At 41.5% G+C, this 25,914-nt stretch overlaps 2 protein-coding genes across 10 annotated transcripts in view; one reads left to right on the forward strand and one right to left on the reverse strand.

The window, feature by feature from the left end:
- Window positions 1-10,070, forward strand: part of tcaim (T cell activation inhibitor, mitochondrial) — a 31,541-nt gene extending 21,471 nt beyond the window's left edge. For 5 of the 7 annotated variants that reach the window (XM_088013620.1, XM_088013619.1, XM_088013618.1 and 2 more), the window contains 9 exons: window positions 160-296; window positions 2,333-2,479; window positions 2,550-2,805; window positions 2,985-3,107; window positions 3,920-4,017; window positions 4,785-4,876; window positions 4,960-5,183; window positions 5,822-5,953; window positions 9,673-10,070. In XM_088013620.1, coding sequence (XP_087869746.1) covers window positions 160-296; window positions 2,333-2,479; window positions 2,550-2,805; window positions 2,985-3,107; window positions 3,920-4,017; window positions 4,785-4,876; window positions 4,960-5,183; window positions 5,822-5,953; window positions 9,673-9,898 — 1,435 coding nt within the window. In that variant the 3' untranslated portion in view covers window positions 9,899-10,070. Of the gene's footprint in view, window positions 1-159; window positions 297-2,328; window positions 2,480-2,549; window positions 2,806-2,984; window positions 3,108-3,919; window positions 4,018-4,784; window positions 4,877-4,959; window positions 5,184-5,821; window positions 5,954-6,576; window positions 7,059-9,672 lie in introns of those variants that run through there. The other 2 variants (XM_088013623.1, XM_088013624.1) reach the window with 2 other exon arrangements.
- Window positions 10,071-11,679: 1,609 nt separating this feature from the next.
- Window positions 11,680-25,607, reverse strand: cnot10 (CCR4-NOT transcription complex, subunit 10). Of its 3 annotated transcripts, none has more exons than XM_014975597.2 (19): window positions 25,372-25,607; window positions 22,607-22,698; window positions 21,311-21,472; window positions 21,070-21,220; window positions 20,762-20,898; window positions 20,324-20,398; window positions 20,154-20,237; window positions 19,812-19,929; window positions 19,485-19,634; window positions 19,078-19,280; window positions 17,972-18,093; window positions 17,607-17,786; window positions 16,609-16,689; window positions 16,420-16,533; window positions 14,205-14,335; window positions 14,094-14,126; window positions 13,877-14,004; window positions 12,713-12,788; window positions 11,680-11,979 (listed from the first exon to the last, which is right to left on the reverse strand). In XM_014975597.2, exons 1-19 carry the CDS (start codon window positions 25,385-25,387, stop codon window positions 11,837-11,839), a joined length of 2,196 nt encoding a protein of 731 aa, XP_014831083.2. In that variant the 5' UTR covers window positions 25,388-25,607; the 3' UTR covers window positions 11,680-11,836. The 3 variants fall into 3 exon arrangements, with proteins under 3 accessions (XP_014831083.2, XP_014831084.2, XP_014831082.2); XM_014975598.2 differs by having other exon boundaries at window positions 13,877-14,001; window positions 20,762-20,901; XM_014975596.2 differs by having other exon boundaries at window positions 20,762-20,901; window positions 25,372-25,606.
- Between the last annotated feature and the right edge of the window lie 307 nt (window positions 25,608-25,914).

A 25,914-nucleotide genomic window follows, 5' to 3' on the forward strand; every position in this document is an offset into this window, starting at 1 on the left:
CCTGTTCAGGGTTGCTATTACAGTCTGAACTATGAGTCACTACATCGTGTGTGCAGTCAGATGACTGCACACACAAAATCAGCCATATTTTATTTCTGTATAAGGAGGCAGACTAAGCAGGACCCTTGAAATGAATATCTATGTCTTATCTTGTTTCAGGTCACAGAGGCAGCAGGTGATGACTTTTCTAGTCCAACAGAGAGCTCTGTCAGCTGCAGAGGCTGTCAACGCTCTCAGACCATTTTATTTTGCTGTTCATCCAGACTTCTTTGGTCAATTCCCCAGAGAACGGGCAAGTTATCTTCAAATTACCATACTTAAAAAGATGAATAATTTGTTGATTTGTAAATATATTAATTTAGAAGTCCCAATCCTAAACCAATTGAACATTAACTTGATAACAAAACAAATATTAACTTGTTTTATCATCTTGTTTATTGCTTATTCAAGCTATACATTAACAGCAGAGATTGTCTCACCACAACATTCAAGATAAACATAATCTATTTGTAAAATCTTGCCACTAAGCACTTAAAGTTAGGACTTGCACTCATTCTTGTTATTTCAGTTGCACCTTTCATATCATAGTTCTGTTATAAATTTGCCATAACAAACCCCCGTCCATTGATCGGTTTGCAACTTTCATTATGTAAACATCCCATGGGACTGCATGTGTGTGTGCAGGGGCGCGTAAAGGGGTGAAAAGTGGTGACGACTCTAGGGGCCCTGACCAGCAGGGGGCCCTCCACAATTTAATTATTTATATTTTGTTCATAGACATAAAATTAAAAAAAAAATGGGGTCCTGTCAAATACAAAATTAATCATATTGTATTTTCAAATATTATTTTTAGCAGTAAAAGTTTAATGTTCCCACTCCCAGATCAAAAAACACACGTCCATATTTGCCCTGAACCCCCCTGGATCTGAATGAAATGGTTTGTCCCTGGTTGGAGCACTTGACGGTGATGCTGTTCAGCTGCAGTCAGTAAAAGCTGCAGCTGTATACAACTGCCACGAGCGACTGTGGCAGTTACTATGCTGCTAAGAAAAGTTATAAAATCAGGTTTTCAGAAACAAAATGGAGAGAGGGAGAGAGAAAAAGGCAAGAGTGTTAATTCATAACCCAGTTTTTCTACCCGCCTCTAACATAGAGAGGTGGGTAGACTGTGTGAGATTATCAAACATTTAGCATAGTTAGCTTAGCTACAGACTGCTGTTTGCCTCCATTTCATTAGCATTTAATGAATTAAGGAAAAAAATGATCAACATATTAATTTATTTAACTTGTCCCTTGTACCTTTTACCACTTAACAGATGAGTCAGTCAGTCAGCAGCTCTAACCACCGTCCCTCCTGACCCATCCTCTCCTAAGTGAAATTAAAGCTGCAGTAACTTTTTTATAAATATTTTTTTCACATATTTGTTAAAACTGTCATTATGTTGTGACAGTATGGTATGAGAGGTAATCTGTGAAAAATCTATTTCCTCTGCCTTCTCCCAGTGGCTAGAAACAACCAGTCAGTGGCAGGAGAGTTTTAGTGCTGTCAATCACCATCTCATGTGGTGCTGCTCATCCTTCCTCCCCCTTGATTTGTACTGTGCTGCAGCTAGCATAGCACAGAGCTGTGCAGATTCAAATTGTGAGTGCTCAGTTTAGTTAGCATAGCTACTAATGATGGTAGATAAACAATTTCTTGTAATGATAAGTTGTTTCTTGTTTTCCCAGATTATCTGTCTCATAACAAACTGCTACGACATGGTGACAGCTTTAACAAATATGGAGAAAACATATTTTTTATTAAAGTTATGTACTGCAGCATGAATAAAATGCAACTACATCGCATTTTTTGAGAAGTCTGGATTACTTTATGTGTAGTTTGCATGTTGCCTATGACTGTTGCTCATGGGGAGAGACATTTCAGTATATAAAACTAATAGAAAAAATTTAAGCAACCTACTTGCTTACTGGATGTGGACTGTTGGATGTTAAATTCATGAGCAGTAAATATTGTGCTAGTTGTCAGTATTGAACCAAAGAAAGCAAGGCAGCCTTTAAAATTGTGATGCTTTTATAGGTCAAATAGATTAAAAAAATTGTAACAGTAGCTGCGCGAGGGGGCCCAAAAAAATGTTTTGTCAGGGGGCCCAAGATTCCTGGCGGCGCCCCTGTGTGTGTGTATGTGCGCACTTATTGGCACCTCAGTTCTGCAACAAAGTCTGAATGGTTAAGTCTGGATGTCTACAGTTTCTTGTAGGGATGTACACTGTCTATAGCAAATCATATTTGCTGCAACTAAAGTTGTTTAACTGCTTTTTTTTTGTCCAGGAAGTGAATGAAAATTCTTTGAAGCAATTAAATGGCTACATGGAAAATTTGCAGAAGCCTGGCTTAAAGTTGGTTCAGCCAATAAAGCTCACCTTTTATATCAGGGACACTAAGGAGAGCACTGAGAAGCAGCCAGACATTGTCTCTTCAGGTACTGTTCACATTCATTTTACTGTAGACACTGAAAATACTAAATTTTAATTTATTTAAAACTTTTACAGGTTTCCGGTCTGTGAGTTTCATTCTACACACAAATGATATTTTGAGTACCGTGATGAATGTGCTGACATCCTGCAGTTTGCCTGTGGAGCATATGGAGAGACATGAAAAAAGCTTTGGGACATGTAAAAGTGGGCCTGACGGAGGAGAATCTTTTCATAGACCCATAAAATGGGATAAAAGCTACTACATCTTCACTGGGTTCAGAGATCCTGAACAGGAGCTGCAGCAGACCAAGAGAATGGAACCTACACTCCAGTTAGTAACCCTGAGTCTATATCCAGTATATCAGTATAGTCTGTCAGACATATTTTTATAAGAAAAATATTTCAGTACCTTCCGAGGTCCTGTTTTTGTAGGAAAATATAACTATAGCCCTTTCAGCTGTATTAATGTTTTTTGAAAACCTGTTTTCTTGTTTTTGATATTTTTGGCAGTGGTTGGCTGAGAAACAATGAACCTGAGGCAACAAAGAAACACAATGCTAGTCTTCCAAGGAGAGAAGAGCTGAGCAGATTGAAGAAGGAACTGTGTGAAAAGTTTCTTTTGGCAGATATCAAGTATGCTTCTTTTGCGTCCTCTAACGCTGACTATATAGTTTTACTGAAAATGTCCAGTTATTGTCCAGCCATCTGCCAATCAGTGTTGAAAAATAATGTCAGAATTTATAAGTCTGCAGAAGCCTTAAAAAGTACATAAATCACTATTACAGTTCCACTATTTTTGTGAAGTAAAGACAATCAGTCATTTTCAGCTATTTTAAATGTTTATTGTTACATTTACCCAATACAATTCAATGTAAAACAAAACAAAACAAACAAAAAATATATATCATGAGAAACATAAAAAACATTAGACAAGCTGAATAACCTGGTTCCAGAACAGCACAGTCCATGTACGGTGCTTTCAGCTGGTTATCGAAGTGCAATTTTGTTTCATGTAAGCGTTCTTTTTATTTTGGGAGGAGACGTAGGCTGACACTTTGCTAACTCAATTGAGTTATTGTGGATTGTTATGGGGCAACATCTACAGAATGTCACTGCAAAAATGAGTATTAAGAGTAATCAATAAGGCTGGTTATTTAGTTCATACAAAAGCACTATTCATAAAATCTAACCTGTAGACCAGCAGGTAGGCTAGCAGTTGCCATATGCAACTAGACTATTGACATTTATGCTTTAAAATTACTGTGAGTTGCATAGGTAACATAAAAGATGGATTTTTTTATACTTCAGAATGACATGATTTCTGACATTACAACACCCTGCTTGAGGGGTGGGTGTCACTTTCACATAAGGGTGAAGATGGACTAGCAAAAAGCTGTACACAGATTAGTCTTAAGATGGACTAGTGATATTATTGGTGTGTTTAGGTGGCAGCGCAGCTGGGGAGTGGCTCATAAGTGCTCTCAGCTTCAGAGTCTGACCCGACTGTCTCACCAGAACCCAGAGGACCTGATCAATCTGCAAGGTAATGTTTCAATGGGGTCGTCATTTATAAATAAATGCTGAGGCCGCAGTATGCAACTCTTATTAAAAAATTATTTTTACAGATTTCCTAAAACTATCATGTCATGACAGTAATCTAAGAAAAAAATCAAGCTCCTATTATTGCCTTCTGAAGAAATGCACTGCTCTTGGTCAAAAACAACCAGTCAGAGATAGGAGGGGGCTTCCAATTATCAATCATGCTAATGTACATGTTGCTAAATGTGCTTGCTAAGTGTGCTAATGGTGTAGAAACAACTTACTGTTCCAGGGAAACCGTTTATCCTCTGTTACTGGTGGGGCATGCTAACTAGCTTTAGCATTCATTGCTGGCTCCATTGAGATGAACCAGCTGCAGCGTAGCAGAAGCAAGGGGGAAATTGTGAGCAGCAGTTACACAGGCATGATTGACATTGCTAAGACCCACCTCTTGTCTGTGGTTGTTTCTGACAGAACAGTCTATTTCTGCAAATAGGGTAACAAACGTTCAACTAACTTTATCAAGGATTGCAGTATTTCCACATTATGCATCCATGAAATTCTCCCATGTTGTATTTACCAGACCCTTTTGAAATCCCTCAAACATGATAATTCCCATTATGGCCATATTGGTGTTTTTAAAAATGGGAGTAGATTGTAGTGATTGATTTCCAATGCTAGTATTGAGCAGAACAATGAAATAAATTAGAAAATAAAGCTGTTGTGTGGTATGGCTAGGATCACTTAAATGTTGTCCCACCTCCCCACCAGGCCATACTGTTGTGTTCGCTGACCAGTCGGGCATGAATGCTTCTGGAGACGTCATGCTGGGAACCATGGATGTTCACCATCAGTGGACCAAAGTAATACAGCTGGAGTTATTCTGCTGTAATATTTTCCTTCTTCAACTTAATTTTCTTTAACACTTCCCTGCATTTGCTTTCAGTTATTCCAGCAGCTGCCCAGCTATCGGAGTCTCCAGCAGCAAACAGACTGGTTGAAGGAAAGAATCAGTTGCCTCCTGGGTGGATCCCAAGTAATCCACCTCGGACCAGTCCAGCCTATCGCTGAGCACTACAGCACGCTAAATGCTTTCCACAAGAGCCTGATGTCCCGACGCCTGCACCTGCATCCCAGGAGCCTGCATGGCCTTACCATGGTGCTGGACAAGTATGTACTATGGAGTTCCATGACTTCAGACTTGAAAAGTCAAGCTCAACTTGATGAAAGTGAAGTTGACCTCAACTAGTTGTATGATGTCATAGAAACGCAGGAGAGAAGCTTCACAGCAACTAAGAGGCTTTACAGCAGATACTGACAAATCTCTGCTTAGACACAAATCTGTTATATGGAAGAAAAACATGTTACAAATAAATCACATTGAAAACAATAACAAGAAAAATTCCAGTTAATCTGCAAAACTGAATGAAAAGTACTAATGACTGTTAGGATAGCAGGACAGAAAACTAACCTGACTTCTTCAGTGGAGCTGTGATCTTCTATCACTCTGGTCTGAAAAGTTGTACTAAGTCAAGTCCAACTTTCTTTTTTCCAAACACCAACTGGTACTGATAATCAGGTATATGCTCATCTTGGACAGTTGCACCTTGAGGTCAAATTACTATCTTTAGGGAGATGCATGTTGGAACATTATAAACAAAATTTATCATAAACTGATCACATTTAATATAGGAAACCTACCTGGATTGGGTTCCCTAATTTCTGGTAAAAAAAAAAAAAAAAAAAGTACTGAGCTTTGCATGAAGCATTTATGTTTCAAAAAGCTTTCTGGTTTCTGTTTTTGACAGTGATCGCTCTACACCTAGTCTCCATGAGACGGGGCACTTCATTATCCCCATCAACTGTGACCCTCTCAAGCTCCAGCTGTTCCTCCAGAGCCATGCCCCTGAGGCCAGAAGTCGCACCCTGCAAAGACATCAGTAAGACTGGGAAGCATCTAATGATGCCTCCCTCATAGCTACTTCTCTAAGATGATGAGTGTGCCCAAATTTGTTCTTCATTTGAACATCATTTAACCTTTTAAGTGCTGTGAGGACAGCGATGTCCACATGGAACCATTGTCTGATGCGTGTGTGTTTAGGGTGGCAGTTTCAAACGTCTTTGTTATAACAACTTGACATTAAACAAGAATCAAGTTTCAGACAAGCCAGCAGCAAAGGGGCTGTGTGGTTGGTACATACCACTCGTGTAAAAAGGAGGAGGAGGTGGACCGCTTCACTGCTTGTAGTGACTTGTATGTTGTCATCATCATGCCAAAAGTCGAGAGTAAATGAGACCTCACTCAAAGGAAATTGAGACCCAGTGTAAGAATATATAGGGATCCACACACATGTAGAGTTGCTCAGCAAGTGGAATATAGATGCACAAGATATCGGAGCGCACACGTGCATGGTCTCTGCGTTGATGCGTGAAGAATTTCTCTGCTCACTTGCTGGTTCCTGCTTCTGCGGTTAATGTTTTTGGCTGTTGGTGGGTGGATCCAGCTAGTCTTCTATCACTACTTATGAGATTAGCTACATTCCTTGTCCTCTGTGATTGGTAGTCTTACTAGGAAGACGAGGAAGAGGAAGCTGAAGAAGGGGACTCGCTGAGTTAGGACAGCAGCATGGCAGACCATCAGGAGGCAAGTTGCACATGTCTTGAATGCTAAGTATTCTGGTGAAACAGATTCTTTCTATAGCTTGATATTTAGTTAAAATATTGTAGTAACCTACTTTATTTACATGGCTGCTGCAATCTACCTGCAGCTTATAGTTGTAAACTTGAGGTTAGCTGACCAGCCTTTGTTGTCTGTCTGTATAACTAGCCCAATAAGAAATCCCCCGTGTGGATGAGCATTAAGGAGGAGCATTTTTTATAGAATGACATGCTGCTAAATAATCTAACACAATGTTAACACTCTTACAGTTTTCTTAAGATGGTTTGTCTTGATTAGCAAGGGTACTGTGCTTAAGGTAAGAGTTAATATTAATGACTCTGTTATTAAAGCATTTGAAAATGTAATAAAACTTACTGATGTCCTTATTAATAGTCCTACTTGTTTCACTTTAGTTGAGGTAAGAATTAATATTAATGTGTGTGTTGTTAAAGCTTTTGACAGTGAATAACACTTAATGACATTCATAACTAGTCCAATGTGTTCCAACGTGTAAAGGAAAATATTAATGACACAATTATGGTCTCAACCCAGATAGCAAGCGATGGCAACTCAATGTTGAATTATGGTCAAAAAGTTGAATTCATGGTTAAGGTTGATGACTGACGGTGGATCAACCATCAAATAATCATCCAATTCTAGCCAATTAACTAATGTTGTAAAGATGTCATTGAATCAATGTTTTAGGGGCAAATTCTAATGATTGAAATGACGACTGATCAATGTTGAATCACTGTATGCTGTGTGTTGGACCAATCCCCTCCTCCTCTTAGTGCTCTGAGTGGGAGAATTTTATGTTGTGATAAGTTCATCACATTTCAAATTAAGCACTATATGTCGAGGACAGACAGGGGCTGCACAGTGGCGCAGTAGGTAGCACTATTGCCCTGCAGCGAGAAGGTCCTGGGTTCGATTCCCAGCCTGTGCTCTTTCTGGATTCCTCCTTGGCCTTCAACACCATCATCCCACAAACCCTGGTACAGAAGCTGTCCACTCTTGGACTGAGTCCCACATTGGGGAACTGAATTCTGGATTTCCTATCTGTCAGGATGCGTAATGGTGTTCACACCAAACGCATTACGCGTGTCAAAAAACACATCCAACACTTCAAGTTGGACACGTGTGCACATTGAATGCAGACATTTTGCTCTTTAGCTAGCATTTTGTGTGTCAACTCTGGTTTACATTCAAAGTGTATGTGGAGGCACGTCAGATCCATCCAGCCTTCCATCACTACACATGATTGGCAACATTCCCTGATTGGGCGTCTAAATTCCAGCCTTTCAGCAATGACAATGAGTTTTCCTGAGTCTTCCTTGTGATTTTGAATGTTTATACTTGATCAGACTGACAAATTAAGGGCTCAGCTCCAACTTGATACTTCTATGCTATATATTATCTTTTTAGAAATATTCAGTTGAATTGAAATATACTTTATTGATCCCACAAGGGAAATGAAATGTAACCAGGTTTTCTTCGAGGCTGAGATCAACAGCATCAGAACCAGGGACGACGACTACGAAACGTCAGATAAGGCTTCTGCATCCCGCTAAAGCCTGAATATACCCGATTTGGTTGTCTTGGCCCTTTTATCGCAGCCTGTGGGGTTTACCCTGACTGGGAACGAGAATACAACCTGTTGAATGTGACAGGTAGCCAATCAGAAAGCGTGGTGACGTAAGAACAGAGGGGAATCCCAAACAGCTGACATATTGCGCGAGAGTCCAGTGGATAGGAGATGATATGTCGAAATGTTTATTATATGTAAAGGTCATTATTATCTATGTTTATGTTTATTCAGTTAAAAATGTTAACTATGAAAAAACACAGTCACCTCCAAATCATAGTGCAGCAAATAGAGCGGCTGCTCCCGCTGTCTTTTATTCACCGCCTTTTCTTTTTGTTTTGTCTTTTATCTCTTAAAATGACTCCACAAACTATCACTATTGCTTCTACATCGTCATCCGTGTTTGGTTATTCTAAATTCCTGTATGCTATGTTGGGGGTTTTACTGGATTATCTTCTGGAATCGGGATGTTCGTGACTGGAATCGGTTCGTGTTGCTCCTGCCTTGTGGCTGAACACGAACCGATCGAACCTGTTGGACTTTTATCAGCTCTGTGGTCTCAGAGGTTTGGAGAATCGGCCGACATTCTTAAATCTTTCCGTTTAAACCAGACTTAAGACTCACAAGCTCTACTCATCTCCTCTCGACCACTGCCCAAACGCTCCGACTCTGGTCGTTATGGTAACGTTTACATATCCCTTCAAAATAAGATACAGATGCGCCACAAAAACAAACATTTCACTTTCGTGAAAATTTTAACTCACGATAAAGACTAAGGGAGCCCTGAGCTTGTTTCTCTGCAACGAGACGGTCCCATCTGGGAGTGATGGAGACAATGACACCCGAAGTGTTGCTTATATCCTCAGCCTGCTTGGTCTCTACGTGGTGAAGCAGTTTGAAGCTTCATTGCCTCATTAGCAGCCGGTCGCCTCATGTTACACAGAGTGGCTTGTAATGTTTGACTCGCCTACCGGTCCGGGATAAATCCATCCTCCTGTCTCTTCTCTGGGCCTTTTCCCCTTTGTAAAAAAAAAGACACCTGATCCGTTTCTTACTCATTTTGCTGCTCGTGGGCTCAGTGTTGGCGCGCAAGTGACTGAGAAAATCCGGTTAAAGGATTTTCAAAATAAAAGATCCTCCAGACTCAAATAATACATAAAACGAAAATATTTAATTATTTCTTGCGCGGCCCGGTACCAATTGGTCCACGGACCGGTACCGGTCTGTGGCCCGGGGATTGGGGACCACTGCACCAGACCACAGATCTGAAGAAAGGAAGCAGCCTTCACATGAGGCAGCCCCTCAATCTGGACTCATCAGGTTTCTGAGCCCACCTTAAACCCCTGTGCTTGAAGAGCACACACCTGTTTATCAATTTTGTCATTGATTCATCTTCCTCTGTGTATTTTGTAAAGGTTGCAGGTGGAAGAGGAGGCAGTGGTGCAGCTCTGTGTCCAGAGGCTGTCTCTGAGGGGCCTCTCCAAGGAGCCCAGCTTGAGCTCCAGTCACATGATTCTCTGCTGCAGGAGGTTCATAGAGCAGCACCCCCCACTGCTGCAGGGGCTCCACGTCTGTGTCTCCCACTTTTACTCTGTCATGCAGGACGGCGACCTATGTGTCCCCTGGGACTGGAAGAGCTGAGTCGTGTTTTATGGCTACTGTGGATTCACCTCCGAGAAATGTTTTGCATTCACAATCTATAAATAAGAGATAAATGTAAAACTAGAAAACACAGCAAACAGAAACTGTATGCTCAAGTTAAGAATGTAGAAAACAATAAAACACCATTGTTCTATCGCATGAACAAACCCTGTTCCAAGTGTAAACCAGCAGGACTCATCCTTCAAGAACATACACATCTCTTCATATGATGCTTCAGTTCCTAAAATAGAATGGTGAGGAGGAACGCTACTTCAGATATGATAAAATAAGCGACTCAGGTATGCTAATAATTCCTGATTTGAATATAACTAAAACAGTGCTGCAGGTTTTCTGTCTAGTGGTATGCTAGAAAATAAGATTAGCTATTAAAATTGAAGTTTAGATTGAAACTAAGGTAAAGAGGCAGCTGGAGAGACTGAACCTGAACAACGTTGCAAGTCCAGATGGCATCAACCCCAGAGTGTTAAAGGCCTGAAGCTTCAGAGCAGCTCTGTAGGATTCTGCAGGATCTCTTCAACCTTAGCCTGACCCAAGTCAAGGTTCTGTTGTTGAAGACATCCTGCTTTGTTCTGGTACCAAAGAAAACTCACAACTCAGTCATGAAGAACCTGTTGCCATGACAACCCACATCATGAAGGTAATAAAGAGAATCTTGTTGGCCCACCTGACAAGCAGATATCAAGACCCCTTGTGCAGTTTGCTTATTGCCATGGAGATGTAGTTGATGATGCAATCATACACAACAAACCCACTGTCATCTGGTCAAAGCAGGCAGCACTGTGAGGATCACATTCTTTGATTTCTCCAGTGTATTTAACACGATTCAGCCTGATCTGCTCTGTGAGAAACTCCAGAAGACACAGACGGAGTCCTCAACAATCACCTGGATCTATGACTACCTCACAAACAGACCACAGTTTGTGAGACTGAAGGACTGTGTGTCTAACCAGGTGGTCAGCAAGAGGCCGAGTACAGAGATCTGGTGAACCAGGGACATAAAAAGGCTCAACAACCTGATAAAGAAGGCTGGTTCTGTTCTGGTTCTGTTCTGGGGACGACTGTGGAACCTCTGGAGATGATGAGGCAAAGAAAGATTCTTCATGAGGTCAAGAAACTTATGAACAACCTGACAATCCTCTTCATGAGACTGTCTTGGGAAAACGGAGTGTCTTCAGTCAGAGGCTTCTTCAGATTCACTGTACTACAAACCTCTACAGGAGATCTTCCTGCCAACAGCCATGACAATCTTCAATAACTCTGAAGAATTGAGTTACAATACTAAACCTTTCATACATAGTGGTCACTACAATGGACAGCTATCTAAAAGCCATTTTCTTATGTTTCCTGTGGATTTTTATGTTATAAATGCACACAGACCACTGGACACTAGTGCATCATACACCACCTACTGTTCATCCACTGGAAGTGCAAGAAATATTTTGTTAAATCCAATATGGCAGACAGACAAAAGGGCATACTAACCAACCCAGTCCCTCCTTCTACTGTAGAAAACTCTTGCAGCTGAAAAAAAACAAACATATTTTGACATTTCCAAATACCTTTGTATTTGGAGAAAATAATTGATCGCTTAGAAAAAAAAATCCTAGAAAATTTTTGTCCCCACCTTATTTTCATGCCTTAAGAAAATCCTGACAAAAGATTATAATTCATGCAAGAAAGGGTCAATTTCCTTTTGGGATCAATGAAGTGTTTCTGAATTTGAATATTCAGCTAAATGACTAGTCGAAGTCCACCATACATACAGTAAATACATTTATTGTCTCTTCATTTCAGCACAAACTCCTCAGTCACATTGAAGCTTAACCCCAGCTGGACAGGTCCTCCACTCCCTGAAGCTTCAAAAAGATTACAGCTGGCTGATGGGTGACTCCAGGCAGCTGAAGCGACTGCAGAGGTTTATTTCCGTTGAACTTGTGTGAAGGATGAGGGCAGCTGGAGGGGCTGTGAAGGTTTCTTGCGAGGGTCTGGCGAGGACCTGTGAAGGGTTGAGGGTAGCAGCTGGTTCCTCTTGATGATCTGTAGAGCCAGCTGAGTGTTTCCTAAGGAGACATAACAAAAGCTCAGCGATCATTGGAAACCCAGATCAAAACTGGATTAAAATGTGCAGCTGAAAACAAAGACTGGAACAGATTCTGGCCACAGTGGAGAAAACGATGCCTAATGAACATAAGAAAAACGGAACAATGGCAACACATGTATAATACTGAAGAAAACAAGTATTGAAATCAGTTCTTAGTTACATCAACTCATTTTCAACAGGATCTTCAAACAGTTGCCTCTGAACACAAGCTCCACACACGAAGCAAAGAAAGAAAAAATCATGATCTGCTTTGCCCACTTCACTGAGGAAGTGTCTGCATACCTGAAATTTGCATGACACAAATTTGTTTAGCTGTCAGATGACCTCATAGTAGATGACAAACTGTTGAAACGTTGAAGTGTGGCAAAGATTGAAGCAAGATTCAAATCTCCAGACATTACTGCAACTGACTGGTAGTGTGTGCAGCTTGGCAATCATTGAGCTGATAAAAATCACAAGCATTTATGGTCTTCATTTGGTCAATGTGATCTACTGAGATGTTGACCTGCTGCTCAACAGACCAAAACCTTTTCTAGCTGCACAGAACAAACAGTAATGAACAAAAAACTAAGTAGAAACACTTTGAGAATAAATTGCAAAGAAGCAAATAACAGCAATAAGCTGCTGTATATTTTAAAAACCTTGAAAAGGTTTAATCTTCAACAGATTGAGACGCTTTAAGAAAGGCAAACCGTTTTGTAGCTCCAGGTAGACGCCCAGCAGGATGGCTTCAGGCGGAATCTCTTTGGAGTTCATCATGGTTGCAGCCTGATGGAGACAAACACAAATGTGTCAAAATGGAGAAATGTATCAATAAGTTAAGATTTGCTGCCTAGCAACTAAAACTTCAGCAAAAGGCTCAATTTGCTCACTTAAGGCATCACAGTATATATGGCAGTTATACACAACAACATGAAGTGGTTATGTTTAACTTTAGCTATGTTTAGTCTGGGATGCCAGAATGTACTTATGGACGGTTCTCCATCGATCAACAAATTTCAAAACTTGATTATCCTAATTTTAATTTATATCCAATTTTGAGAAACAGAAAATTGGATGCATTTTTGCAAGTAAACTAGAAGTGTTTAGGGATTAGTATAGCTTTGGCTAGGACAGCACAACATTTGAAAAAGCTGATACTGTGATATGAATGCAATATGAAAAAACACAATTTTCAACAGATGACTTGAATAACACCTCAAGTCATGCTGCCTCCAGCCAGCTTTGATGCATGTTATCCTGTTAGAGCTGCAAATATTAGAAAATCTGGCAGTGGAGAAATAATTAGTAAATATTGTGCTGCTGATATGAAATGTTGTTCTGTCCTGTCCATCTCATCCGTGCTTCCATCAGTCTGTGACCGTTATGGATGCGATGCTGCAGGTCACACTCTATACTAAAGGCAGCGTCCCACCACAGGGCAGCTAGCCCCCAGACCTCAGGAGGGGGTCATTTAATTCTGAGTGGAGACCACCCACTGCCCACTCTCCTGCAGGTTTCCTACTCTAGATGATGGCCAGAGAGTGGGAGTTTGGAAGGACCACCAGTCTCCCTTCATTCACTCAAATGTGGTGTTGAGTGTTTTTTAAATCCATTTTTATTCTCTGACCTTAACTGAATGGAGAATAGGCAGGAAATGGGGAGGAGAGAAAAGGGGCAGGCGTGCAGCACGCCACCCCGCAAGAAAACCACCCAGGAAATGAAGAACAGGAACAATCTGAAGACAACAAGGCCAAGCCTGCTGCTGTACTGCGGTCTTCACTCCCTTCTGATGTTTGTGTTGCAGTGTTAGTTTGCGAGGCACAAAGTGACAGGACCTCCAGCTACATTAGGCAATGACATGTGGAGGTGGGTACCTGATGCAGGCATTTGCGGGCCTTGTCATACTCGCTCCTCAGGCAGTAGGCGCTGCCCAGGTTGAAGAGCATCATGGCCTGCGCTGCTGCCACACTGCTGGGGTAAAACAGCGGCGTCTTCTTAGCTGCTGCACACACAGGGAGCCACGTCACTCTACGTTCAGTAATTCATTTCATTATTTGGAGGACAGGACCAAACACTAGGATGACGACTTACATGGCTCTATGGGCTCATCTCCTTTCTCATGTCCTGCAGATAAAATATGAAGCGATTATTAAGAAAAGAAAATGTTTGGCGTAGTTTACTGAAGTGTGAGAGTCCACACACCCTGGTCCTGCTCGCTGCTAAGCATGCCCAGTGACACGTCGCTGATGTTCTCTGGGTTCAGGTGAGTGATTGCATCAGATATTCTGTCCAATGAGATGAGAGCTTCAGCAGCATACAGGTGACCCAGAAACCTGAAGGAGGAAGAAACACAGCAGCACGTCACATAGATCAGCATTTCCCAACTGTGACTCTTAAGTCACACTGACCTGCCTGTTTCAGATGTTCCTCTGCTTCAACACAACCCATTCAGATAATTGCAATTTGGTAAAACCCTATTAATCAGCCATCAGTAGAAATCATGGGTGCTGAAGCAGGGGAATGCCTAGAACCTGCAGGGCAGTGTGCCTTGAGGACCAGGGTTGAAAAACACTAAGATATCTTTAGACAGCCGTTCAATTGCTTGTTAGCAAAAACAGCAAATCAGACAATCCCAATCATCCTGTATGACACTCAACACTAAAACATGCAAGAGAGGCTTTCTTTGCAGATGTCATAAACCAACACATTAACAACGCTCGAGCTCTATTTGCTACTGTTGACAGGCTCACAAATCCTCCAATGACATTTCCACCTGAACTTCAATCTAATGCCGCCTGCAACAAGTTTTCCAGTTTCTTTTCAGAGAAAATTCAAAAGATCAGAGGATTAATCTGCACATCCACTCCAAACCCAGTACCAATGCTATGCCCAAACAAAACAAATGCAGGAAAAATGACCCAATTTCAACTACTTCATTATAAAACCCTAGAAGAAATTATAAGTCAATTAAGCTCCAGTTCCTGCTGTCTGGATGTCCTACCCACACATTTCTTTAAGAAAGTCCTGCCTGTCGTTGCTAATGATCTGATCCAAATAGTAACTCATCGCTCTCTTCAGGTGTTTTCCCCCAGGCTTTGAAAACAGCAGTTATCAAACCACTGATAAAAAAGAACAATCTGGACAAATCACTACTGCAGAATTACAGGCCGACCTCTGACCTCTGACCTCCCATTCATCAGCAAAGTTATTGAAAAAGCAGTTTTTAAACAATTAACTAACTTCCTAACAATAACCAACCGCTTTGACTCCTTCCAGTCTGGTTTCCGGTCTCACCACAGCACGGAGACTGGCCTAGTCAAAGTGTTCAATGATATCCATATAAATACAGACTGTGGGAGAACCACAGTGCTGGTTCTGTTGGACCTCAGTGCAGCTTTTGACACTGTTGACCATGAAATTTTACTGAATCGACTGGAGGGTCGGACTCTCCGGTCCAGTGCTCAACTGGTTTGAATCTTACATAAAGAACAGGGATTTCTTTGTTTCAATTGGAAACTTCTCATCAGAGAGGTCAAAGGTCACATGTGGGGTACCCCAAGGTTCAATCCTAGGACCCCTTCTTTTCAATATTTTTATGCTCCCAGTGGTTCAGGTTATAACAAGAAATAAGATCAGCTACCATAACTATGCAGATGATACACAGCTCTACATCATGATGTCACCAGGTGACTCTGAACCCATCCAATCACTGAATAGATGCTTAGAACAGATAAATGTGTTTGAAGACATAGTGAAGGTCTTTAGGTGACTAACAGCAGCCTGTTTCTTGGCCCCTGGAACATACAGCCACCTCTCAGCTTCCTCACTGTGTTTGGGACAACTGACCGGCTGACCTGAGGCAAGGCTGCAGCACATAGACAGATACTGTGGGACGAGGCCATGGAGACTTAAAGAACAAAACAACTTTTAAAATGCATAGTAAAAGCAGGTGGAAGCCAGTAAAGTTTGCCTAGCACTGACTGACATCTGATCAATCCTACAATAGGTTCACATCCAGAGAGGGGCAAGAAGTTCAGCAGAGGTACCGAAAACAAAAACATGCGATTTCAGTTAATCAGAACCGGTCTGGACTTGTTGGCCTGGCCAAGCATGGCATTTTACCACTGGATAAAATAAAAACAGTAAAGACAATAAAAATAACTGGTTTACATCCCAACAACATTCACCTTCATTTGAAGCTGGTTTCCAGTTCACTTTAGGACAGAATTCAGATTGTCCAGTGTGCCTATAAGGCTACCGACAACCCTGACCCTCCTTATTTGGAGGAACAAATAGGAAAGGGCAAAATAAGTTTGCAAATAATTTTTTTTGCTTCCTAATTCAGAATTGCTGTCTGAATGGGATTGAAAAGGTTATGCCATGTATTGTAGCCAGAGTTAATGATGATGATGCTTACCTGAGGGAGCCAGACACCTTGGTTTGATGAAGCAGTTTGTCAGCGTGGTGCAGAGCCAGCAGGTTGTCTCCCAGGGCCAGTGCCACATAGGCACTACAAGCCAGGATGGAACACCTGCAGACCGGCTGTGGTTACACGTCACAGCACAGCAAACATCATCCTAACATCATCATGGCTCACTGTCTTTACCTGAGGTTTTCCACCTCCTGTTTTCGAAGTGGAGACGATGGAGTTGCAGAAAAAAACTTATCAGCTTCTTGACTTTTTCCACTGCAAACAACAATAAGAATAACACACCATGTCACAATCACCAGCAACGTCCAGTCCTGGAGAACATCACAGTGCAGCATCATTAGAACTCCTAAACCTGAAAATGATCAAATAAGCAAGAAAGATCAGCACTTTGCTAAGTGTGTGTGTGTGTGTGTGTGTGTGCATGAATAAAGCATAAAATTGAAAATCTTTTAAAGCGCAAAAAAAAAAAATCCAAGTTTTCTTTCTTTTGGAAAAAAAGCCTCCAGATTATCCATGTTGTGGAAGGATGTTACATAATAAACTGTATGGAATGATGAATATTTGGAGAACTGCTTGAAAACCAGCAAATATCCATAGAGACATTTAGCTCTGAAGCAACTCATTTTCTTGGCAGCTGTAGTTTCATGGTCAGCAGTGTCTCTAAATGCAAAATGTAATATGATGCTGCCACCAAAAACTGATATTGTTATAGTGCCTCCTTTCTGTTTAAGTTGTAATTGTCCAGAAACCATCATGTCTTCTTTCTTCTCACTTTTCTGTGTTTTGGACATAATCCCCAGTGAGACCTGACAAACATCTTCTCAGCTAAAACAAATCAACAGTTACACTTCCAATAAACCTTTTAATTCATTCCCAGACATCGTAATGTGTGGCTGTGATTTTTAAGGAAAGCAATGTCTGGCATTTACCCATAAAAAGAATAAAACGCCCACAAAGGAAGAAATTAATTGGGTTTTGTGTTCCAGCTTCATCTATATACGAGTAGAATTCAGGGTGGCACAGCTGATAAAAGTGTCAGAAAAACAGTGAGAAAAACTGACAATATCATGACAAATAAATGCATATCATCCTATGAAACACTAAGCATGTCAAGGTTCAGTAAGTTATTACCCACATACATACAGATGTAATGGTACATGGGTTATTCTGACCTGCAGGGGTCACTGTTCTCACTGCCGCTCTCTGTGCTTCCTGATTGGCTGGAGTTCTTGGAGCCGCTTTCAGCCTTGGCATCCGGCTGCTGGTGGTCAGGCAGCAGCAGCAGGGCGTTCCGCAGGCAGATGGCAGCAAACTCCATACTGGCGACAGGGATGGCAGCAGATTGGCCTTCACTGAACAGAGACATCAAGAAGGTAGAGTCAGCATCTAGGTCAGCTCCTGAAATCAGTCTGGCACCCAACAGTTCACTGCCTCCTACGTGACAAGTTAAAGTTTTTCCCACTGACCTTTCCTGTCGTAAGCATCTCCTCCTGTAATCTCATATTTGAATTTCAGGGTTGAAGGATGTCTGACTGACCTGTAGTTGGTGTTCTGTGAAGACTGTGATGCCAGAACAATCTTGCGATGGTATCCTTGTCCAATTACAGACTGGACTATTCCCTTTTTACTAGGTAAACTCTTGCTTTCCTGCTCGGAGCCCTGGAAACATTAGCAAACATCACAACATATTCACAAACTATGTTGCCCAGTTGTAACATATTATATTTCAAAGCATAAACATATTTCCTATGTAGTTAAATTCCACAGTTGACGACATTTCCACAATATCCTGAACAGTCCAGAACGAGTTTTTCCATTCATGTGGAAAAAGCTTTTGACCATATGGAATGGAAATAATTATTGGAAAGATTTGGGATCCATTCAAATTTTATTCATAGACTGAGCTCTTGGCACTCTGAGCCTAAAATTAACAGAAAAATGTCCTCAGTTTTCATTTATGTCTCATCACTATGAAGTCTAGTTTCCAGTTCTTTTTGTCTTGCTGTGCCACATTCTTCCAGCAGATGGCAGGCTTGCAAGTCAGATCTCTGCTCTGTGGTGGAGTTTTATGCTTTTCCTGTTCTATGCAACAGGTAGTCCTGCTGCTTTTTTGTCATGTTTTGGTTTTGTAAAATACCTTATTAAAATTATTTTGAGTGAAGTTGTGTTGCAGGAAGCAACTACTCCATTAAACCAGTAGCTCCAGTCTTACCGTCCCAACATGAAAACAAGTCTGTTGTCAAAAACACCTTTCCTTATTATTTCACTTTTTACATGGTTTGATGCAGGAGAGATGAACACACATGTCTGGACTAATATTTTAAATTAATGTAATGTTTTTTGTTCAAACCATCTAGACATATTAAAATTTGAATTTCATAAAACAAAATTTGCTGTGATGGATTGACGACCTGTCCAGGTGACCCCGCCTCTCGCCTGCTGACCGCTGGAGTTAGGCACCAGCAGCCCTCCTGACCCCCAAAAAATGGATGAAGGGATTGAAAATAAAATTTGCTTCACTTTAGGTTGTGTTCCAGGTAGCTGAGAATGATTCACTAACATACACCAATTCCTACGGCACTAAAGAAGGGCTGATCTCTAAAATCCTTAACTCAGCAGCTGGTGGATGCAGGCTGAACATACCCCTTTGTTAGCAGAGATGCAGCATTCAGCCAGGCGCAGCCACAGGCGCGGGTTGGAGTGGTAAACCTGAACAGCCTCCATCAGACACTCAAAGGCTGCTAGCGGCCTGGCGGCGTGCAGCAGCTGGACGCCGCAGTTATACAGCAGCTCATAACGCTTGTTGGACAGCAGGGCGCACATAGGGACACCCGACGGTCTTTTACCTGGAGACAGAAACTAAACATTCAGCACTGCTGTGACTGTCACTGGATTCAAATCTAATGGATAATCACCAGATAAAAAACTACATCCTGTTTGTTCTATCTTGGTTCAGTTTTCTTAACACGACTGCAGTCAGAGGTAGATCCATAAAGCATAGCGAGATGAATCAAAGTCACCATGGAAACAGTCTGGGTTCTGGAGCTTACACTGGTTGTTGCTGCCGTCTCCCAGTTGTGCACAAGTGTGATCGTTCTCCTGCAGCGCCTTCTTGAAGTAGAAGATGCCCAGGTTGTGTTTCCCCATTGCAAAGTGGATGCAGCCCAGATTGTTCCAGAACATACAGCGAACACATTCACCTGGATCAAACAGATGGGTCAGCCAGGAGCCTCAGGATGGACAGAGCCCTCAACCTGACAAACACTTCCTGCTTGTTCCCATGGTGAAGTGTTGTGCATATGAGTTTAAAATAACAGCTTCACATAATGAGTGGAGATCTCAGATCTGACTGCAGGCTGGTGGTCAGCAGATCTCACCGGTTCTAATGGGTCCAGGATGCTCTGCCATGTTGGAGCTGTTCAGCAGCTTCACTGCTTTGCGGTAGTTTCCTCTCAGATACTCAAAGTTACTTTTGAGGAAGAGAGAGGGGGCAGACTGGAAGAGAAGAGACAGGAGAGAAGGAGCTGGGAGGCGTTCTCTGAAGACTCCCCTCCGCTCCACACTCACAAAGGAGACGACATGATTTAGACAAGGATCTGCCTAAAGTCCCACAGCTCTGTGTATGACTTTCAGCACTAAAATCTTTACTAGTGGTTAACTATTGTCTTAGTCCAACTTTGCCCCAGATGTTCCCTGCTGCAGCGTTGTCATGGACTCACATTCCCTGCCGTGTTCATCACTGATTTAATCTCTCTCTTACAGGCCTTGGAGGACTTCATCTGAATGTACGCTCTCACTTTGTACTGGAAAAGAAGCCAAGAACAGGCAGCTGGTGAATCAGGAGAGAACCTGAACAGCAGGTCATGTTTACACCGACCAGCATTCCTACCTGATGGATTTTGGATTTGGCTGCTTCCATCATTGCTACAAACTCCACCTTTTGGTTTGATCCCGAGTTGTTGCTCTAAAAAAAACAAAAAACAAAACTGTTATAATTAACAATATTCTTTCAAAGACGTGATATTTACCACACATCTTTAAGGGAAAAACGTCATCAAATGAGATGATCGTTGATTTCAGGAGGAATAGGGTTTGATCAGACCATTTCCATCAAGAAGTATTTTTATATAGGTGTTTATAATTATATTGTGCTTAATTTCCCTTTGAGAAATTAAGCACAATATTAAGTATTTTTGAATTTGAATTATTGTCCAGCAAAATGTGTTCTGGTGACAGGCCTATCTGTGTGTAAATTGTCTTAGAGGTGAATGATACACTCTGAAAAACAGTGAAATATTTTTTTCCATTTGGCAGAGTGGTCAGCTACCTCTGCCTTGCCGTTCTTGTTGCTTCCTTGTACAGAGATCTTGTCCAGAACAGCCAGCAGGTGGAGCGCCTTCTCTGGCTGGAATGTCAGCAGGTAGAGATCCACCAACAGGAAGCACACTGACTGGGCAAATTTCTCTTCTAGAGCAAATACAATAATTAACTCCAAGCCAAAGGCCTTCATGTGCAAAAAGTCACATTCCAGGTATCATTTAAAAACACATCATCAGGTTCTTAAGCAAAACCAAAAACATTAAACTTGTTGCCGCTGAAAGAGCAGCAGGGACTGTGACCAGCAGCACAACATACCAAATGGTTCGAGGAACTGGTAGAGCTTCTCTCCTATAGAGATGGCCTCAGAGTACTGGCGGATGTGGTAGTGGATGATGGCCTGGTTATAGTACAGCAAACTATTCTCAACATCATCCAAGCCATCAACATCTTCTGTGGCTGTGTGAAGCTGGGACACAGAGCTCAGGTCATGGTCATGAACAAAACAGGTGTGTGTGTGTGTGTGTGTAGAAGAGAAAAGACGGATGTGTAGTTTTACCTGATTCCTCATCGCTGAAAGGGTCTGCTTCAACGAACCCGTCGCAGTCTGGCCACTTCTGTAGAACTCTAAAACAGCTTTATTCAAAGAAATTTTGTAGTCCTCTTTGTTGAGTTCCTGCAAGGCTTCAAGCTGTTTCAGAGACTCGTCATACTTTCCAGCCTATGAAGAGGATGTTGGACAATCTCACAAATCTGGAGCAGGTGGGGGGAGTTATGTGAACTATAAAAACAAACAGCAAAGTCCATAAAAGCTCATTCCAACTTTTACTGACACCATCACCATCGGTACAACTCCCTTGTAGGTCCTGCTTGATGCATTGCTGTTACACCTCCAGCTCATTCTATACATCTTTTGTGCTGAGATATTTCTAATTTTGGAACAGCGTTGCTAACAGCTGTAGATGAATGAGACGAGATGCTCTGCATGTTCTGACCCACATCCTGCTGGCAGCAGCATCATTAAACAGGAAACAGAAAATGAGGTGCAATTCCAGTCCAACCAATAGCAGGAGTAGCGCTAGCAACGCCAAAGGCTTATGGTTACCATAATGTCAAGTAACGGTGGCTCACAAAGTCCAAAAAGATATATTTCTTGTAGTTTTTTTTTGTCTCGTAGTTTGTTTGGGTGGAGGCTGGTCTGTGTTCACACAAGCAAACCAAAACCACCACATAAAAAGGGTCTGGCTCCAAGGGTTCACTTGAGTGGATTCACACATGGAGGATGAGTCTGGACAAACGGAGGAAACCGTTAAAGTGGACCAAATGTGTCAGGTATAAATGCACCCTAAAACAGTTGGATCTGAATTAACCAGAGCAATATCTGTGCTTTGACACAGCAATAAACTGTCTTAAGCATTCCTCTTGCTCCGACTTCAACTGCTCAATCATGAAGCATGTCCAACACAACCTCAACGATTTGATTCACTTCCTCTGCTGCCATTGCTAAAATACAATAATAGACAGATTACAATTCTAAACAGCACAGAAAATCAACGTCATCGTTCACAACTCGTTGCTGACTGGCCAGGATTAAATGCATTGTGAGAAATAAACTCAATGGGATAAACCGAGGTGGAGCACTGAAGGGAGATGAGAATCCAGTGGAACTGCTTAAGAAAGCAATGGCCAGGCTACCACTGTTGACAAATATCAACTTCTAGCTCATTCCAATATTATTAGTGTCTATGTTTTTGCTCCTTTTACTATGGCTGCAGCTTTACATATTTGGCACAGGAAACCTGAAAACAGACAGATTATGTTAAGATCCCCCAAAACATCAAAAGAGAATATTTACCAGAAAAGCTTGGTATGCACTCGTTGCCATCTCCTTCTCCTGGTCCGTCATCCCACTGGACGGCGAGCCGTTATGTTTTGCCTCGTTTAATTCTGCTCAATTAAAAACAAACAGATTAATATGTGCCAAATGCTGCATTACAATATTTAGGGTAGAAAATTGGGGTAGAAATTAGACCTGGCTTCTCTCCAGCTTTACAATAAGTCACAGGCAGAATAAGGAGCATTAAAAGTAGCTCACCAAATGTATATCCTACCTTGTGACAAGTAGAAAACATAAATATAACTCTAATCATAGCTAGAGAATAATCAAAAAACAGTTTAACCTCTAAAGAAACACACAAAACATTCATGAAGAAAGCATCTTGAACACATGGCCAGAGTTGTTTCTCCACAGTAGCAAGCAGTGAGCATGGCTGGCCCCACGCTGGAACTGGAACAACAGAATTAGGATCTTGTCAATTCATCTGAACCAGGTCATAAACAAGGTTCATATGTCCTTCTGTGTCCAGTAATCCAGCATGTACTTGATGACGTGTGGTGACCTTTGAAAACGCTGCTTCCTCAGACAATCTTAATTTCCCTATGGAATTAATAAAGTTTTTACCTTACCTCACCACAGCTTGTTGTTAGGATGAATGTGTGTCAGTAATGGAACCAGCAAGAAACAGGAGATTCCTTCAGTCTGGCAACATTTTTAAATCATCCCCCCTAACAGGGTTTGCAAATAGTAAGAAATCACTAATAATACTAACAATAATAATAATGTCAAAAAACAACAGCGATCCTGTCATATAATTGATTTCTTCTAATTTGTCGTGTTTTAAAGTATTGTTCAAAAGAACTCCAATACAACAATAACACCTCATATATGCTGAGGTCTTATACCTCATCCTACCAAGGGCTGCAGAGGGCCAGACTGAAGGACAACACCCAGACCTACCAGAGCAAGACAAATCCCAGCTACAACCCAGCACCTCACAGCAGAGTGAAGATTCTAGCAACACATATAAAGGGCCATAAGCAGGTGGCTGCTATAGAATAGAGAAACACCTGGATAAGAATCTCCTACTGGCAGACTCCTGGAGTCATTCTGATCGGCCTCAGTGGGTCAGATTCAGCTTGACCCAAGAGAAGGTTCTGTTTTTGTGGAAGACATCCTGCCTGGTTCCAGTTCCAAAGAAAATTTACCTATCAGTCTATAGTCATTAATGACCCATCAGTGATCAATCACTATAGACAACAAACATCATGAAGATAAAGAAGAAACTCCTGTTGGCCCACATGACTAAGCAGACAAAGACATATCAAGACCCCCTGCAGGTTGCTTATCGCCGTGGATCTGGAATTGATGATGCCATCATACATGTTCTTCAACAAACCCACTGTCATCTGGTCAAAGCAGGCAGCACTGTGAGGATCACGTTCTTTGATTTCTCCAGTGTATTTAACACGATTCAGCCTGATCTGCTCTGTGAGAAACTCCAGAAGACACAGACGGAGTCCTCAACAATCACCTGGATCTATGACTACCTCACAAACAGACCACAGTTTGTGAGACTGAAGGACTGTGTGTCTAACCAGGTGGTCAGCAACACAGCAGCACCACAGGGCCCTGTACTCTCACCGTTCCTTTTCACTCTACACTTCAGACTTCCAGCACAACTCTGACTTCTGTCATCTGCAGAAATACTCAGATGACTCTGCAGTTGTTGGTTGAATCAGAGATGGACAAGAGGCCGAGTACAGCAGACTGGACTTCTTGAGGAAGCCAAGATCCTTCAAGGTTTGCAGCAAGATGCTGCAGATCTTCTATCAGTCTGTTGTTGAGAGTGTCGTCTCTTCATCCGTCATCTGTTGGAGCAGCGGCATCAGAACCAGGGACATAAAAAGGCTCAACAACCTGATAAAGAAGGCTGGTTCTGTTCTGGTTCTGTTCTGGGGACGACTGTGGAACCTCTGGAGATGATGAGGCAAAGAAAGATTCTTCATGAGGTCAAGAAAGTTATGGACAACCTGACAATCCTCTTCTGAGACTGTCTTGGGAAAACGGAGTGTCTTCAGTCAGAGGCTTCTTCAGATTCACTGTACTACAGACCTCTACAGGAGATCTTTCCTGCCAACAGCCATCACAATAACTCTTTAAAGAATCTGAATTAATGAGCAACAATACTTAATTTCCCTTTGGGATCAATTTGGTATATTTAAATTTATTCCGAATTTGATGAGCTGAATCATAGCAGGTTGAAAAGTTCAGGGAATATTTAAGCTATAAATTTTGTTGCAGTTATTTTTTCCCCAGAATTGTTAATCAAAGTACGATCTAAAGGTGGCTGTGAAAAGTGCACCGAGTATGTTGCACTGCAGATATGCTGAATTTACGGGTATGACAGATAGTCAGAGAACACCGGCGTTCTCCCTCCCCAGAAAACGAAATATATGAGTATTATCGACTCCTCCATTGGATTGTCTCTGGGCTATTTTCAGAGACGTCAGATAAAAGCGCAAAGCTGCCTGTATGCTGCGTATTGAGGAAACCAGAAGCTGTTTGGTGGCATAGAGCTACACCGGTCTACAGTTGAAACATCAAACATTCAGAGAAACGTTTGATGTTTGAAAAAGGTCCAGGTTCACAGCTAAACAAAGTGCAAGCATCAAAACGTTCCTTTAAAATATTGTTGGCAAATAATTGCTTTTCGTCATCTGATCACCAACTTTAAGTTAGCATAGCTAACCACTTAGCCTGAAAAAATCGGAGAAACTCACCGCTGTTCTCTGCCATTACTACTTGAGGACTTAAGGATAAGACAAATATTAGGCTGCTGTCAAAATTAGGTCACGTTAAACAACGTCTACTAACTAAACTACATAGAAAAGTGACGGATAAACACTTAATATCTTCAAATAGATAAACAAATCTGTTAGCCAAATTATCTCATCCGCTCTAATATATTCTTCTTTGGTGTTTAATGACAATCCTAAACCGATCAGGAACTCAGTGGCGCCCCTTGTTGGTAAACATTCTTCTTCTTGAGTTTTATTGGCGGTTCCTAAAAACGTTAAGTAAGTATTACCACCACCTACTGGTATGGAGTGCGGTTCATGGGGATTTAATTCATGCGTCAATATATACATAAATATATCTATACATCTGTATAAAGTACAGTAAATGTTTAATTTAAGTGATACAGCTCTGGTATAACAATAAGGGAAACTATTTCAGAGGCGAAACACAGAAGTTGCTGAGTAAGAGCAAACTGAAATGTTTAGTACTTAGAAAATGCATATTAATATAAGAAAATTCTCTTG

The sequence above is a fragment of the Poecilia mexicana genome, unplaced genomic scaffold, assembly GCF_051168715.1.
Source record: "Poecilia mexicana isolate PSO_F unplaced genomic scaffold, ASM5116871v1 scaffold_16, whole genome shotgun sequence".
In the NCBI taxonomy this organism is placed as follows: Eukaryota; Metazoa; Chordata; class Actinopteri; order Cyprinodontiformes; family Poeciliidae; genus Poecilia; species Poecilia mexicana.